General features: G+C 38.1%; 3 gene segments (V, D, J or C); 2 read left to right on the top strand and 1 right to left on the bottom strand.

Annotated features, from left to right (window-relative positions):
- Positions 1-6,195: 6,195 nt before the first annotated feature.
- Positions 6,196-6,671, bottom strand: LOC142367809 (Ig kappa chain V region 3368-like). The segment is given in 2 exon segments: positions 6,196-6,506; positions 6,620-6,671. Coding segments are annotated over 2 exon segments (363 nt in total).
- Positions 6,672-10,851: 4,180 nt separating this feature from the next.
- On the top strand, positions 10,852-11,564 carry LOC142368006 (Ig kappa-b4 chain C region-like). The segment is given in 1 exon segment: positions 10,852-11,564. A coding segment is annotated over 1 exon segment (303 nt).
- A 1,355-nt stretch (positions 11,565-12,919) lies between these two features.
- LOC142367343 (immunoglobulin kappa constant-like) lies at positions 12,920-17,474 on the top strand. The segment is given in 2 exon segments: positions 12,920-12,968; positions 17,053-17,474. Coding segments are annotated over 2 exon segments (372 nt in total).
- The last annotated feature ends 88 nt before the right edge of the window (positions 17,475-17,562 follow it).

The following is a 17,562-nucleotide window of genomic DNA, read 5'->3' as shown; positions in this document are numbered from 1 at the left end:
GTAGAATGTTTAATGTGAGTGAGATGCTTTTCTGAACTGGAACTAAAGCAAAACTTACTTTGTAAATATCCCGACATCTGCAATTTTAAATTTCCCGTACAGTTTTAGATATTTCAGATCAAACTGTGTGATGATTCTCTCTGTGCTGATGTGCATCAGAGGTTTCTTAAAGGGAAGTGAAACAATGTGTTCGTCAGTGACTGGTGGAGCAGAACCTGACAGAAACTTCTTAAAGGAGAAAATCAGCTCTGACAGTAGAGATGTCCAAGTGTCTGCTGTTCTATGGCCAAGTGTGTGGTTCCTGTTCTCTAAGCTGACTGGTGTCTCCTAGGTGATGTCCGTCCCACCCTGACAGTGCTGCCCCCCTCCATTAAGGAGCTGAAGCAGGGAAATGCCACACTCATGTGTCTGGCCAACAAGGGCTTCCCCTCAGACTGGAGTCTGTCCTGGAAGTTGGACGGCTGCGGTAACACCTGCTGGGAGGAGAGCATGAGTCTCGGGGTGCAGAAGGACGGCCTCTACAGCTGGAGCAGCACCCTGAGGCTTTCTGTTGACCAGTGGGAGAAGGCCAGCTCTGTGACCTGTGAGGCCACCCAGGCCTCCCAGACTCCAGTCTCAGAGACACTGAGGACAGACCAGTGTTCCCAGTTCTGTTCTGGCTCACTGGGACTGGGAAAATATTTTACAGTTATTGCATTCTGTTGCTTTATGTGCATTATGTAGCTTTTCTGTTTATTTTTCTGCTATCGGTCTCAATAAACAGTCAATTGTTCTCAAAATCAGATGTGGACTATTTCTCAAATGAACACAAACTGAATACTGAATCCCTTTTTTGTCCATTTTCGGATTTGAATAGGTACATATAAAACAATATCTCAACTGTGTTCGTGTTCGGGGTGAAAACACATATATTGGCATAGAGTGGGTACAAAGGGAAACTAAAATTCAGTGTGCACTAACTCCAGAAGATATCTACACTTACACAAGAGTTGTGTGACATTTATATATTAAATTAAAAAAAAAAAAAAAAAAAAAAAAAAATATCAATGGATACTATAATTATAAACATTTCTCCTGTTTTTCTCTCCTCTGAAACTCAGATAAAGGTTGAGTACAGACCATCGACAGGAGAAAAAACCTGAAACAGGGAACGAGAATACGGAAATAAGTCTTCAATAAGAAGATTGAACATAGAATTTTCAGGTACGGCTGGCTAGAGTTAACACGACGGTGAAACACTCGGATGTCGAAGTGCTGGCCGACACCTCCTCTTATCCTCCTCTGATGAGGGTAGATGATTTGCAGGTGCGAAGGAAAGCGCACCTGCAGAGCCTGTGGCCCAACCCTGCTCCTTGGCGCCATCTAGAGGAAAAACTGAGGAACTGACGGAACTGATGCAAACAGATCCCAACAGGAAAATGAAAGAAATATTAAAATATTTCAGATCCCAAAGATTTGATTAAAAACTTGAATAAAGTCTTTAATCCAGACTTGACATAAGTGTATATTTCTTTGAAGAAAACAGAGATTCTTTAGGCAAAATATCAGGCTATCATTCAATCAATCTTGAATTTAGAGATCAGTCATCATGGTATAAAGTTAGATCAGAAAACAGAGACATACAGCACTGAGAACATAAAAAGACTCTAAAGGAAAAAAAGAACTGAGGTGTGACTTTTGTCAGTCACATTCTCAGTTCAAAGGGACTGTGATTTTTTATGAACCCGACAACAGATGCTCAGAGGGTCTCCCTTCGGTCACATACACCCTCCTGCTTTCTTGTGTTTATTCCACCTATTTGCAGCCAATAATGCCATTTTTTTCCCCGCCTGTTGCATGTCTCCTTGCTAATCTCATCATTATTTTCCCCATGAAGCTGCTTCACAGCACCCACTAGATCAGTCATGGGATGATGCCTGAGGCCACAGAGCTCAGATAACCTGCTCCACAAACTCCAAAGCTGAAGTTTTCGATATGTCAGCACATCATAAATTGTTGTCATGCTGCCTGCAAAACTTATCGATCACAGACCGCACATTAAATGTTCCTACACTCCTGATGTGTGCGCAGATACATTGGACTGCTATGTGCATGGACGTGCACGTTTTTGTCATTTGAATTTCAAAGTGTTTACAAGTCGTGGTGTTTGTGTCCAAGAGATTTTATCAAGTAAAGCTGTGATGATTCCTGAAGTGATGCTGAGGCCCAGGAGCTTAGATTTCTTACTCTGGAAACTTCAAACAGAAATTGGACGTGTTGGCAGAGCCAGAAAACATGGAAGTCAAGTCAGCAACGATTCATGCAGTTAATGTCTGTGAATAAAAATGAGGCCTTTCAAAGCTTTTGTGAAGCTTCAAATTTGATTCAAAGAGAAATGGAAGACACAATACTAAGTAGGATAGTAATGAACTTTTCATATTATGGCATTTGATATTGCATATACTATGTATATAATTGTATGTTGTGAGCATATATAGTTTTACATTCACTAGTAGTGTATATGATTTATTTATCATGAAGTATACTTATATAATTTCAATATTTATAATAACACTCCAAGAAATCTTCTTCACATAATCTTTAATATTTAAAATAGCTTATATTATTCAAGGATGTACATATTTCTGAAAGAACTCATCTTTTACTACGTGGAGTTCTGATCTGTTTCTTCAAACTGATTAAAACTGGAGAAAATTATAGTTAATAGTGGCACTCCAGCCTGAAAGTTCTTCTTGATGCACACATTATTTCATCTTAGAATTCAAAGGATATGAGGCTGCATTGGAGAAAGTCATAAAGAAAAAGCTTGATAATATTTAATATGCTTGTGTGTGTGTCCTCAGTGAACTGTATCAGTCTCTGCAGCTGTCGGTTCAGTTTCTGTTCAGGCTGACTGAGGGAGGTTTTTGTACGACTGTTTTTCACTGTGTGAACACCCACTGACTGTTGATATGATGAGCACTCTGACAGTAATAAACTGCAGCATCTTCAGCCTGAACTCCACTGATGGTCAGAGTGAAGTCAGAGTTTGATCCACTGCCTGTAAAACGATCTGAAATCCCTGATGCTCTGTAGCTAGCAGAGTAAATGAGCAGTTTAGGAGTTTCTCCATCTCTCTGTTGGTACCAGGCTAAACGGTGGTAGCTGTTATAAACATAAACATTCTGACTGGTTTTACATGTGATGGTGACGGAGCCTCCCACAGCAGAGCTCACTGCTCCAGGCTGAGTCACTGTGACCTGACCTCTGGACTCTGAGGATACAGAGACAAAAACATAAAGCAGCTTCATGCTTTTGTCGGCTTCATTTCAGAGGGACGGATGTTCATAGAGGAGAGGAGTTTGATTCTCTGGACTTTACCTGTGAAGCAGCAGCAGAGGAGAGTCCAGATGAGGACGCAGATCAAAGTCATGTTTCTGATGAGGAGGATTTCTGTGGCTTCTGGTGTCATGAAGGTCAGCTGTCAGTCATCCAGTGTTCAACTCTCACGACTATAAACTCTCCCAGAGCACTGGAGCATGGTGCTGCTGATGCAAAGTGGCTCTCTATGGAAATGCTCTGACTCACTCCAACATTTCTTATAATCAAGAAATTAATCAGAATGTAAATTACTTCTTTAAATGACTGACTCCATCAGGGAGTTGGAACTTTCTGATGATGCTGGTTAACAATAGAGTTCATTAAGATTAATCAGATCCTTGTCACGTTCCATCATATATGTTTGTTTCATTAAATCTATAAAATCTAAATTTGAAGTCATTGCTCATAATTCACAAACAGCAAAATAATCTATTTAAAAAAAAAGTTTCATCTTCCTCAATAAGACATCTTCTCATAATTCTAACATTGAACAAGTTTTATTGTAGAATTGTTTAAGGCTCCGGTTCATTTCTGTTTTTAAAGTGTTTTAAATATAGTCTTGATTTTCTATATTTATTTGATGAATTTATGGAGCATTTTGACACAAACTTCTTGATCATTAACTGAAATGATCTTTTGCATTGTTTGTTCCAAAGACATGTCTCTCTACTGTCAGAGGTTTTTGTAGAGCTGATCAGTAATTATTCATCATTGTGGCTGAATCAGACTGAAATCTAACTGTCAGTACACGTGAATCATTGAACAACCAAACTGATCATTTTTCTGTTATTTGATATATTTAAAAAAAGCTATTTCACATGACTGCATACTGTTTGATCAGGTATTAGTTTATCTTTCAACAGAATAAAAGATGTGTTTGATGAAAACTTAATTGTGATATTTTGTTAAGTTTAAAAATGAGTTTCTAATGTCTGTTATGATGGATGAAAACATGTTGTGCATAAAACTGAACAAAAGTTCTGTTTCTTCATATTAAGGTTTAAGAACAGTTTTGTATTCGTGGGAAAACATGATTTACATAATCATTTCACCTGTGTTATTGGTTTGAATGATTCTAATTCATAGTTCAGTGGTGAACAGCTTTTATTCTAAATGAACAAATATAAGAAAAATAATTCAACATTGGAGTCTTTGCTGTTTTATAAATTCTAAAAAATAATGAATATCAACAATCTTTCCGACATTACTGTAATCTGCAGACTTTGCAGGTTTAAATTCTCTCTGATGTTCTGTTACATTCTTCTCATTATTAAGCCTGTAAAGTTACTCACACAACAGTGTTGTTAGTATCACTTTGTACGCTGTCAGTAATCTCTGATGTCATCTCTGGTGAAAGATTTATCACAATGAACAGGACTGGAGTTCTTATGAGTAAATTTGATCGGTTTCAACAGCACGAAGGCTCACATTACTGTTAGTAAGAGATCAGACTACTTTTTTACAACTCTGTGTGGCATATATCAAATTAAATATCTCTGCAGTTGATAATGTGATAGCAGCAGAGTTTTATTCAGATATTTACATGAATATGCTCTAGCATTTAAAACAGATGAGAAATTGTGTTCATGATCTTTTTACCTAAATTATTTCACTACTTTATCTTCACTTCTGAAACCTGTCTGTTGCTGCGGTTCAGCAGTGATGCTCATCTGTTGTCATGGTAACTGAGGTGATAGAGGGAAGTGAAACCCTGAGGAAGAGTTTCACCTAAACTCTGTACTGTATCCTCTGTCTCTGCAGTGTGTGAGGTCCCTCTTTCCCAGATGGTGCTGCCCCCCTCTGGAAAGCAGCTGCAGATGGTGAAGCCCACCATCGTATGTCTGGCCAACAAGGGCTTCCCCTCAGACTGGAGTCTTGTTCAGGAAGGTGGGAAGATTATTCACGCTGGTAATTTGGTGTTTTCTTCTTCTGATTTTTGGCAAATTACTGTTTTTTACCATAGAAACATCATATTTGAAGATAAATTCTGAAAGTGATATGATTGTGATACATTAGAAATGACCAACTAATCAAATAGATTTTACTTCTCAGCAGCTCTTCATTCATTTCACTTCCTCTCCAGCTGTGAGGTTTTTGCACGACGTTTGTGATTGATACACCTGAACAGGACGAATCAGATTAAGAATACAGATGGATTTCTAAAAAGTCTGGAAATGATACCATATAAAGGTCCATGTCAATGAAAATGTAGATGATGTTGATATTTCCTTCTGCTCAGGAATATTTGCGAAAGCTTTATTGGAATTTGTGGATAAATATATTTCAAACATCGGTCTGAACTGTGCATGAAATCCATATTTGACAATAAAAGCAGTTTGTGAGAAGGCTGCAGGGTGGTGTGGTGGTTAGAACTGTCGCCTCACAGCAAGAGGGTTCTTGGTTTGAGTCCCAGCCGGGCCTTTCTGTGTGGAGTTTGCATGTTTTCCCTGTGCATGCGTGGGTTCTCTCCAGGTTCTCCGGCTTTCTCTCACCATCCAAAAACATGCATGTTAGGTTCATTAGTGATTTAGATAGATTACAGGGTATTATTGAGAATGTCTTGGACAAAACGTCTGGAAATGTTGTCATCCACAGCGCATGACAATAAAAATAGGGTTTATTTAGATGTTTCCTTCTGCTGAGGAGGATTTTTAAAACTTCACAGGAATTAGGAAGTTTCTTAAGGATCAGTGCTGTAATTTGATCAGTTTTTGGTCTTTTATCATAAAGTTGTGCACCCTTAGCTTTCAACTGTCTTTTAGTAAAGTTTTTTTTGCAGCTGTTCATTCAGCTCAGTTCCTCTGCAGCTGAAGGAGGTTTTTGTACGACGTTGTATCACTGTGTGAGTTGCCAGCTGTAACCACCCTGCTGACAGTAATAAACTCCTGCATCTTCAGTCTGAACTCCACTGATCGTCAAAGTGAAGTCAGTTCCAGAATAACTTCCACTGAAACGATCAGAAACTCCAGACTGACGAGTAGTGGCATAATAAATGAGGAGTTTAGGAACTTCACCAGGTTTCTGAAGGTACCAGTGAAGGTAGTTACCCATATCTGAACTGGCTTTACATTTTAAAGAGACAGTCTGTCCTGGAGAAACAGACTGAGATCCAGGAGTCTGAGTCAGGATGATTTCTGCTGATGAACCTGGAAAAAGAGGACGGAAGTTAGTACAACAAATTCATCTAACTAGACAAAAAATCATCAGTTTAAAAACATTTATAACAGATGAATGATGGTAAATGCTGCTCATTTCTCACCCTGAACAAGGAGCCCCAGGGTGGTCAGCAGCAGAGTCAGTGACATCATCATCATTGTGCTGCTGGTGTGTCAGTGTCTCTGAAAGGTCTGGACAGCCACTGATCAACACTGACCTCTTAACATCTGGGAGCAGAGAGGCAGGACACATATGCAAACACACAGAGTCAGTCAGCTGGAGCTGTCCTCTACATGTCAGGATGTTTCCTGCTTTCACTGATGAGTCTGTTGCAGTTAACATTAACATGATCACTGTGGTATATTAAAAAGTCTGATGCTGAACTGATCTGGCGTTTCATTCTGTGTCTCCAGATGGGTAACATTACCATTCTGATACTGTTGCAGACTTGTTATTTCAGAGTCACAAAGTAACTCTGAGGATCAGGATGTCAGATAATGTGCTCAGTGAGCTCAGGTTAATGAATGAACTGTCCCAGAACTTTGGAATAAATAACATGGTCCTCCATCTCAGAGGATATTTGTTCAGCTGCATCAGAGGACTTTATCAAGAATAAGAATTCAGAAAAATGCTTCAATAAATGCTTTGACCTCATGATTAGGAGTCTGATGGGTTAGTTGGTGGTTTAGTGGGATATGGTAAAGAGAGAGATGAGGGTGGGGTGGGTTTAGGATTTGAACAGATCACACAACTGCTCTGATATCAATGTGTCAGCGTTACTGTTCTGAGAATGCCCAGAAAGTTTGTTGAGAGAAGACGCTCAGAGGAAGAGGAGTTTGAATATTTTATGGCAAACACTCTACTTTATAACTTACTGTATTAAATACTGACTGTTTGGAGCACCAGTTTTTTTCATGAAGGAAAGTTATTAACAACTTATCTGTACATGTTGTGAATTATCTTATAAAAAACATCTGAAAATTACTAAAAATAAAATGTATTGATTTACAAATTTCTACCTCAATCTAAACAAGAGGCTCAACAGACTCTGTTCTAATAAAAAATAATAATAATTAAGGATAATATATGATTCACAGCGTAAATATTTGAACTTTCTTTTTGTGTGTCCTAAAATCTTCATTAATCTTCTAACTGCTGCCAGTCATGAAAGTGTATTTATGGATAAAAATAAATTAATCAAAATAAATTTTTCTGTAGTGTTTTTGTCTCCATGTACTTGGAGAGACTTGGATATAGATAATTCACACTAATATTTGGATGATTGTGACGAGAACTGGAGCTTTAATCACCTGCGATGTCGGGTTAATAATGTTGAATTAATGGTAATACTCTTAAAGAGAGTTCATGTACGGAAAAATATGTGAAATGTGTTTATATGCATTTATTAAGAGAGATTAAATGTGTGTTACACGTAGAGTTTACCAATAGTTCATATATGTGCTTTTGTGTGTGTGTGTCCTCAGTGAACTGTATCAGTCTCTGCAGCTGTCGGTTCAGTTTCTGTTCAGGCTGACTGAGGGAGGTTTTTGTACGACTGTTTTTCACTGTGTGAACACGGGGCCACTGTGGTAACTCTGACAGTAATAAACTGCAGCATCTTCAGCCTGAACTCCACTGATGGTCAGAGTGAAGTCAGAGTTTGATCCACCATCTGTAAAACGACCTGGAGTCCCTGATACTCGACTTCCAACATAGTAAAAGAGAAGTTTAGGAGTTTCTCCATCTCTCTGTTGGTACCAGGCTAAATAGTTGGAGTTATAAACATTCTGACTGGTTTTACATGTGATGGTGACGGAGCCTCCCACAGCAGAGCTCACTGCTCCAGGCTGAGTCACTGTGACCTGACCTCTGGACTCTGAGGATACAGAGACAAAAACATAAAGCAGCTTCATGCTTTTGTCGGCTTCATTTCAGAGGGACGGATGTTCATAGAGGAGAGGAGTTTGATTCTCTGGACTTTACCTGTGAAGCAGCAGCAGAGGAGAGTCCAGATGAGGACGCAGATCAAAGTCATGTTTCTGATGAGGAGGATTTCTGTGGCTTCTGGTGTCATGAAGGTCAGCTGTCAGTCATCCAGTGTTCAACTCTCAGGACTATAAACTCTCTCAGAGCACTGGAGCATGGTGCTGCTGATGCAAAGTGGCTCTCTATGGAAATGCTCTCACTGACTCCAACAGGGAGAATTCATTCAAGTATTTACCGAAAAGTTCTTTATCCTCAGTTCAACATACTGATAACTTTTCATTAAGAATGTATGTGCAGTTTGGTTCAGTCTAAAAATTAAACAGATTGGAAATTTTGAGAAGAAACAAAATTGTAAAAATTAAGAAAAATAAATTAGTAAAGTTTTGTGTGGAACTTTTTTCATTTTTAGTATTAATGCATCTTTTTTTCTAGTTTGTTTATTTCTCTACAGTCAGGTTTCTGTAGAGTTGCTAATTCATTCAGTTTGTATCACTGTGGTGGAAATTTGTTGGAAGAACCAAACTAAAAGTTATCTGTGAGCACACATGACTCATTTAATGACATAAAGTTTATATCTACTTTATCTGATATTACAAGTCAAGACTTTACAAAAACATCCATCATTATTTTACCATTTCATATGATTGATGTATTTACTGATCATGTGTCATATCTTCAGACAGACGGACATGAATGTAAAGCAGTGATGAGTCATCAGCTGATGAGAAGGGAAGAGGCACAGATGAGCCCAATAAAACTAAACAACATGTTTTAGACGTGTGGCAAGAGCCAATAAACATGAAAGTCAGTGTCTGTTATTGTATCCATATCAATAAAAATAGAACAGATGGATTTTGGCCAGTTTGCAGGAGCTTTTTAAAAACCTTTAAATTTAATATGGAATGCCCAAAAGCAGCTGGGGTAGGCTTCAGCCCCCCCCCCCGCATTCCTGAAGTATATCAAGCAGATACAGAAAATGGAAGAATGGATGGTATTAGGGGATGAGCAGATTTCCTATTGATCATTCAGTCAATGGTTCTTTGGGATTTTTATTGGAAATTCTCTGACTAACTTCAACAGGGACTTGGATCATTTCCACGATGCTGTTTAAGTTTGATCAATAAGTTTGATAAGTGCTAATTTGTAGCATCATTGCAACAGAGATCTACCAGTAAATTAGACTGTCTGAATCTTTCATATCTTGCCAGACTATTTATTATTTAGTAAAATAGATGATCATCAGTCTAAAACGTTGATGAATATAAAGATGATTTAAGTCATGAATTGTAAATGCTAAATACAATATTACACAGCGTTATTATGTGTTATATGTTCATATATTTTTTTTTGGTATCAACTCATGAATTCATCATTGTTTTGTTGAGTAACTTTGTTTGTCTCAGAGTCAGAGAGCCGTGTCTCTGTGCAGTCAGAGGTTTTTGTACGGCGGCTCAATGAGTTTGTATCACTGTGGTGCACGTTCGGTGGAGGAACCAGACTGGATGTTGGAAGTAAGTTCAATTAAAGCAGCTTTTAGTTGCTGCTTCTTTTTTTTCTCTTTTGTTGTAGTTTTTTCTCTGTTCTAAAAGTTAAGATGAAAAAAAAGAAGTTATTTTTAAAAATACTAGTGTGCAAAAAATATAATCTCATGATTTCGATCGAAATTTTTAAAAAACTCGTTACGTTGGTCAAAGGAAAAAAAGTAAAATGTAGTTTTTTGGGGTTAATGATTTATTCTTCAGGGCTTTTTGGTTTAGTTCAGTGTGACAGAGTCAGAGAGCCGTGTCTCTGTGCAGTCAGAGGTTTTTGTACGGCGGTTCAATGAGTTTGTATCACTGTGGTGGACTTTTGGTGGAGGAACCAGACTGGATGTTGGAAGTAAGTTTATATTACATTACAAATTCAACAGGATGATGTTAATTCGTCTTTAAAATGTCTGATTTCTAATGTTGAAGGATAAAAAATCTGTTTTTTTCAATAGTTTCAGTTTTCATATATTTGAGTCTGCTCTTCTGTCATGGACAGTAGTTGAAGTGAGACCTGACTCAAAATGTTAGAACAACGTTCATTTTAGACATAAATTCAAACCGCTTGATGTGAAGGAAAGATGAAGCGTGTTAACTTCTTAGGATAGTTTTCAGGTTTCCAACACCATAACTGTTGTCTCTTTATTCGGTTTGCTTAGAGTTTGAAACCATTTGAAGAATTATCTGAATTCTGGTTCATGTTTACTTGAAACTTGTTTGATTGTTCTCACTTATTTTTTCTATTATTCAGTTTTCAACTAAATACTGCATGTGTAATGTTAAGATTGTTGAATACCAGGAAACATGCTTTAGTGATGTTTTAGGACTTCTTTGACATTTTAATAGAAAATGTGTGATTATTCTGTCTTTGCTGACATGCATGAGAGGTTTCTGATAGGGAAGTGAAACAAGGTGTGAGAGACTGTTGGAGCAGAAGAAAACTTGTGACTGAAACTCCTTAAAGGAGAAAATCTTCTTTCTCAGAGTAAAGGTGTTCAAGTGTCTGGTGTTTGACAGCTGTATGGCTTCTGTGCTCTAAGCTGATTGGTGTCTCCTAGGTAACGCCCCTCCCACCCTGACGATGTTAACCCCTTCCAGTGAAGAGCTGAAGAAAGGGAAGGCCACTTTAATGTGTCTGGCCAACAAGGGCTTCCCCTCAGACTGGAGTCTGTCCTGGAAGGTGGACGGCAGCAGCAGCAGCAGCCTGGAGGAGAGCAGGAGCCCCGGGGTGCTGCAGAAGGACGGCCTCTACAGCTGGAGCAGCACCCTGAGGCTCCCTGCAGACCTGTGGGAGAAGGCCAGCTCTGTGACCTGTGAGGCCACCCAGGCCTCCCAGACTCTAGTCTCAGAGACAGTGAGGAGAGACCAGTGTTCCCAGTCCTGACCTGACTCACTGGGACTCTGAGACTGGTTTTAATCTCTTTCAAGTCTCACTGTGTATTCTGTCTTTCTTTCTGTCAATAAATGCATCAACATTAACGTTTTTATTTCTGTTGTTGATCTTTCATGTTTCAAATCAATAAAGATTTCTTTAATTATGGCTCCATTCATCAAATGACTTTTTTCTTTGCCATACTGTTTATATAACAGTCAGACCATCAGTCAGAATAAGACTTAAAGCAATAAAACCTTTATTCAGTTTGACTTTTATTTAGACTTGTGTGACTTTGCTTCAGATTTGTTAACATTAACTTTACTGAAGCCTTTTAGGAAAGGACCAACTAGTTTTTTCACACCACTGAAGGAACCTCTCTGTTACTGAAGTGCATTTGGGACCTCATGTAGAAGTCATCAGTAGTGTTCTGTATTATCATGAGGCTTACAGATATCACAAGAATCCCTGCTGTCATATGTTTATATACTGATGAGGACAATAGATCAATGAAATCCACAGGGGAATGGCTTTAACTGCCTTTTTTAACAGCAGTAGATGACAGTGTAACACTGACTGTTCCTTCAGAGTGACATGACACCGTCTCCTTTAAACTGTGTGATGTAAAGGAGGTCGGAGCTGCTGTTAAAAATGATAAGAAATTAAAGAATTGTGTTAAAGAGTGAACCTCATATGTGCTCCTTTGTTTGTGCTCTGTTATAAACTTTGTTTCTTTACATTATAAGATAAAGAAGGTATGTCAAACTTACTCTGAGACTGTGGCTTTACAACAACCGTTTATGTCATTTATGTGCATAATAAATTAAATAGAACAGATGCAGTATTACCAGCTTGATTTCAACAATCTTTTATATGGACATTATTACCAACAATTCTCACAAAAGCAGCTGTCTGATCAGCAGTATTTCAGTGATAATTGGCTGTTTTCTTCTACTCGTGAGGATCAATGAAAGGACACAAGAGTTAATAAATGGACCTCAGAAAAAAAAAGTTGATAGCTAGTTTATCAGACATTTTTGAACGTGTATAAATAAATATACACACACACACACACACACACACACACACACACACACACATACATACATACATATATATATACAGAGGTGTCAAGTAACGAAGTACAAATACTTCGTTACTGTACTTAAGTACACTTTTTAGGTATCTGTACTTTACTCCACTACTTATTTTTCTGCCTACTTCTTACTTCTACTCATTACATTTTCACACAAGTATCTGTACTTTCTATTCCTTACATTTTCAAAACAAACAGCCTCGTTACTTTTTTTTTTTAACTCTTGGCTTCAGTTTAATGTTGATGTATTTCACGTTATGTGCGCCATCCAATACATATCAGTGGCGCCATTCACACCTAGTGAGAACGAGTGTAATTGGATGAATCATATAACGCAAACACTCATCGGTTAGGCTATTCGTCAAATTAAATCGTCATTCGTCAGAAGCGAGCAGGTGTTCTACAACTAACTGCAAACGCAAAATGTCCGATTCAGAAAAAGATGCCGAAATGTCTGAAAGGTCAGACACAGGCGAGAGCGTATCGGGAGATGGAGACCAAAGAGACCAAAGAGACCTTCCTCATCCTTGGCCCTAGCTCAAAGAATTTTTCAAAATAGTCGGGTGCAAAAATGACTCTTGGAAAATGCAATGCAAACTCTGCACACCTAAGACCCACGTAATTTTGGCGTTCAAGAACTCTCCCTCCAATTTGAAAAAACATGTAGACGTAAATTGTAAGCTTATTCTTTGTTACCACCGAACTGTGAACTGATAATTGATATATTTTGCTGCAGCTTGGCTAGCATAGGAACATGCCAAGACATGCCCGGTTAGCAGCTATCAATTGTCAAAGGCGTTAGCCTTGCCTCTCTGATGTTTTCAGAATAACAACTGGAATAGTTATATATTTTTTCAGGCAGTAAGACTTTTTTTTGTTTTTTTGATGGGACTGAATTCCAATAAAGTTTGAGAAAGAACATGCTCCTTGAGTGACTTTGTCTTTGACAGTAATGGTTTTATGATTGTTGTCTTGGGCCACATGATGAACTAATCAGTTTTCAAATTAAGCCTGCAATTCATATAGTGGCATCTACCTTTTTGTGTGTGGGTTTTTCAAAAAAATAAATTATTTAAAGGTTACTTTATACTTTTATACTTTAAGTAGGTTTTGGAGCACATACTTTTTCACTTTTACTTGAGTAAAAAGGCCAAGTTGATACTTCAACTTTTACCAAAGTGTTTTTAAACTGCAGTATCTATACTTCTACTTAAGTAACAAATATGTGTACTTTTGACACCACTGTATATATATATATATATATATATATATATATTGTCAGCCCCACCCCAGACCCTGAGCTGATTGGGATTAAACAGGTAAAGAAAATGTAAAAACTGATTTTCAACTGATTGCAGGTACTTTTTAAAAATCTAACATATTTATTATTCATGATTTGATATATATTTTTTCAAGTAAATAAACATATATTTATTGATCTAAATCAATGTACTGTTGAATAGGAAGATTTAGAGTTTTCTTCTGGAACATCCAGTCATTCATTTATGTAAATGGGGATAACTGAGGAGTGCAGGAGGAGATGATGGTAAGTGATGATGAGGTCAGAGGTCATGAACAATTTTTTTATGGATTTTCCCAGGTTGTTGCCCCACGTTTTTTTAAATCAGTCAGATAAGAAATGAAGTAATAAAATATAAATAGATGATTAATAATTTAAGTAATATCTATTTTGCTTTAATTGTGTGTGTGTGTCCTCAGTGAACTGTATCAGTCTCTGCAGCTGTCGGTTCAGTTTCTGTTCAGTCTGACTGAGGGAGGTTTTTGTACGACTGTTTTTCACTGTGTGAACACCCACTGACTGTTTATATGGTGTTGACTCTGACAGTAATAAACTGCAGCATCTTCAGCCTGAACACCACTGATGGTCAGAGTGAAGTCAGAGTATGATCCACTGCCTGTAAAACGACCTGGAGTCCCTGATGCTCTGGTGCTAGCATAGTAAAAGAGCAGTTTAGGAGTTTCTCCATCTCTCTGTTGGTACCAGGCTAAATAGTGGTTACCATCGTAGTAAACATTCTGGCTGGTTTTACATGTGATGGTGACGGAGCCTCCCACAGCAGAGCTCACTGCTCCAGGCTGAGTCACTGTGACCTGACCTCTGGACTCTGAGGATACAGAGACAAAAACATAAAGCAGCTTCATGCTTTTGTCGGCTTCATTTCAGAGGGACGGATGTTCATAGAGGAGAGGAGTTTGATTCTCTGGACTTTACCTGTGAAGCAGCAGCAGAGGAGAGTCCAGATGAGGACGCAGATCAAAGTCATGTTTCTGATGAGGAGGATTTCTGTGGCTTCTGGTGTCATGAAGGTCAGCTGTCAGTCATCCAGTGTTCAACTCTCAGGACTATAAACTCTCCCAGAGCACTGGAGCATGGTGCTGCTGATGCAAAGTGGCTCTCTATGGAAATGCTCTGACTGACTCCAACAGGGAGTTGGAACTCTCTGATGATGATTGATATAAATAGATAAATAACGTGTTTTTAAGTCAAGTGTAATGGACTAATGGAGTGATGGAGCTGTCCAAGGTGTACCCCGCCTAACGCCCAATGACAGCTGGGATAGGCTCCAGCCACCTGAGACCCTGGATTGGATAAAGCAGCTATAGAAAATGATGAATGGATTAAAAGATTTGTATCTTCATCTCCCAAATGATTAAAAAGTGTAACGCAGAGGAAAAGGTAAACACAATGATAAACATGCCTTTTTCCTCTTGCTGGAGTGAAACTGAACATTTCTTTATAATTTCTGAATAGTTGGTCAATGGAAATGTAGAAAATCAATACATTTTTTAATTGTTTCTGTTAAACAAAGGTTCAAACTTATGGGGTTTGTGCTTTTAGGGCCCAGTCAACACACAACGGATACATTTGACCTCATATCAAAAACATCATAATGGAGGAAAATTTTTGCACATGTTTTACAACACATGATGCCAACATATAACCATGTTTTTATTCACATCTCACCCAAACATTCTACAACACTGAGCAAAGTTTATAGGTGAAAAGCACTTGGACAATAACGGCACCCTACACCTCTTCCCACCTCCATAAAAACATTTCTGAACATGTAAAAGATGTGCTGTGTTATATTTGTGGAATTTTCACACGAGACAAAATGTAAGTATGTTAAACTTTATTCAGACAACCATAAGAATATAATGTTCTGGAAGCACTGAAAATACAGTGATGTTACTATAAAGGAGCTGAAAGTAGCCTTTATAGAGAAAACACTTTGCTCTGTGGAAAGATTTCTTGTTCTGGAGTGAGTCTCTTGAGTCTTTAGACACTTTAGCTTTAATCCTGTTTGAAACATCCCCCTCTAGGATTTCATCCTTATTTTGTAGGAGAGAATATAATTTAGGGTTGATAAAATAATGATTCATTTATATAATGACTGAGTTACGGTCTGTCTGGTCTTATCAGTGGATCAATAGCTTTAATGTGCTACTGATTCAAAATATTTATCAGTATCAGCATCTTTTTTTTGTTTGTTAATTAATGTGATCAGAATATCTCACTTATGACAAAAATATTTAGCAGGATAGCAATGAATAAGACTTTTTTCATAACTCGAGGAATATTTTTACACTTTTGAGTGATATGTAAAAATATTAATCCACATGTAAAAATCTGATTTGTTGCTCTGTGTTATTTTCAGTTTTAATACAATAAAGTTTGATGAGAGGAAATTGTTCAGAAATCAAAAAAAGGTTTGCTGAGTTTGTTTGTTTCAGAGTCAGAAAGCCGTGAGCCGTGTCTCTGTGCAGTCAGAGGTTTTTGTACGGCGGCTCAATGAGTTTGTATCACTGTGGTACACGTTCGGTGGAGGAACCAGACTGGATGTTGGAAGTAAGTTTATATTGTTTTTATGGAGAAATACAATATTTTATATTTGAAGGATTATTTGAATGTCTTAAACTGAGTAAAATATGTTTATTCATCATTTTAAACTATTTCAGGATTCATAGTTTTACTTATCTTTGTGGAAGTCGTCAGATCAGCTTTGATGATATTTTTCTACGTTTATGTCAAACTGTATTTTAGAAGCTTTAAAGTCCAAAGACTAAATTTGACCAATGAGTGGTTTAAATTTTAAATTCTCTATTAGAATAATGCCATATGTGAAATTTAATTTGAAATAGTTTGCAGTGTTTTTTTCAAATAATGACTTCGCTCCATCTGAAGAACATTTAATGTTAGAACTGGTCTTCAGAAAATTCTTTTAACTGATGTATATTTTCACTTTTGAGAATGTTGAAGTAAAACTTATAATGTCACATGTGTTTGTTGTACATCCCGTACAGTTTCAGATATTTCTGGTAAAACTATGAGATGATTTTCTGTCTCTGCTGAGAGGTTCCTTAAAGGGAAGTGAAACAATGTGTTAGTCAGTGACTGATGGAGCAGAAATTACATGTGACAGAAACTTCTACAAGTGGAAAGTCAACTCTCTCACACTAAAGGTGTCCAACTGTCTGCTGTTTGATTGACAGTTTTATGGTTGCTGTCCTCTGACCTGACTGGTGTTTCCTAGGTGATACCCGTCCCACTCTGACGGTGTTCCCCCCCTCCACAGAGGGGCTGCAGAAGGGCAAGGCCACCCTCATGTGTCTGGCCAACAAGGGCTTCCCCTCAGACTGGAGTCTGTCCTGGAAGGTGGACGGCAGCAGCAGCAGCTTGGATCAGAGCACGAGCCGCTTTGTGCTGCAGAAGGACGGCCTCTACAGCTGGAGCAGCACCCTGAGGCTCCCTGCAGACCTGTGGGAGAAGGCCAGCTCTGTGACCTGTGAGGCCACCCAGGCCTCCCAGACTCTAGTCTCAGAGACAGTGAGGAGAGACCAGTGTTCCCAGTCCTGACCTGACTCACTGGGACTCTGATACTGATTCTGTTCTGTTCCTGCTCTCAGTCTTTTTGCTTTAAAAGTCTTACTGATTTCATCTTAAAGGTGTTTCTCGCTTCTGGTCGTTTGAATTAATAAAAACAAATCAAACTTGTATTTCTACTTATCTTTCATGACATATGAACCTTACAGCACTAGAATAA

This window comes from Odontesthes bonariensis, chromosome 18, assembly GCF_027942865.1.
Source record: "Odontesthes bonariensis isolate fOdoBon6 chromosome 18, fOdoBon6.hap1, whole genome shotgun sequence".
NCBI lineage: Eukaryota > Metazoa > Chordata > Actinopteri > Atheriniformes > Atherinopsidae > Odontesthes > Odontesthes bonariensis.
This window is presented reverse-complemented; position numbering and strand designations above follow the sequence as displayed.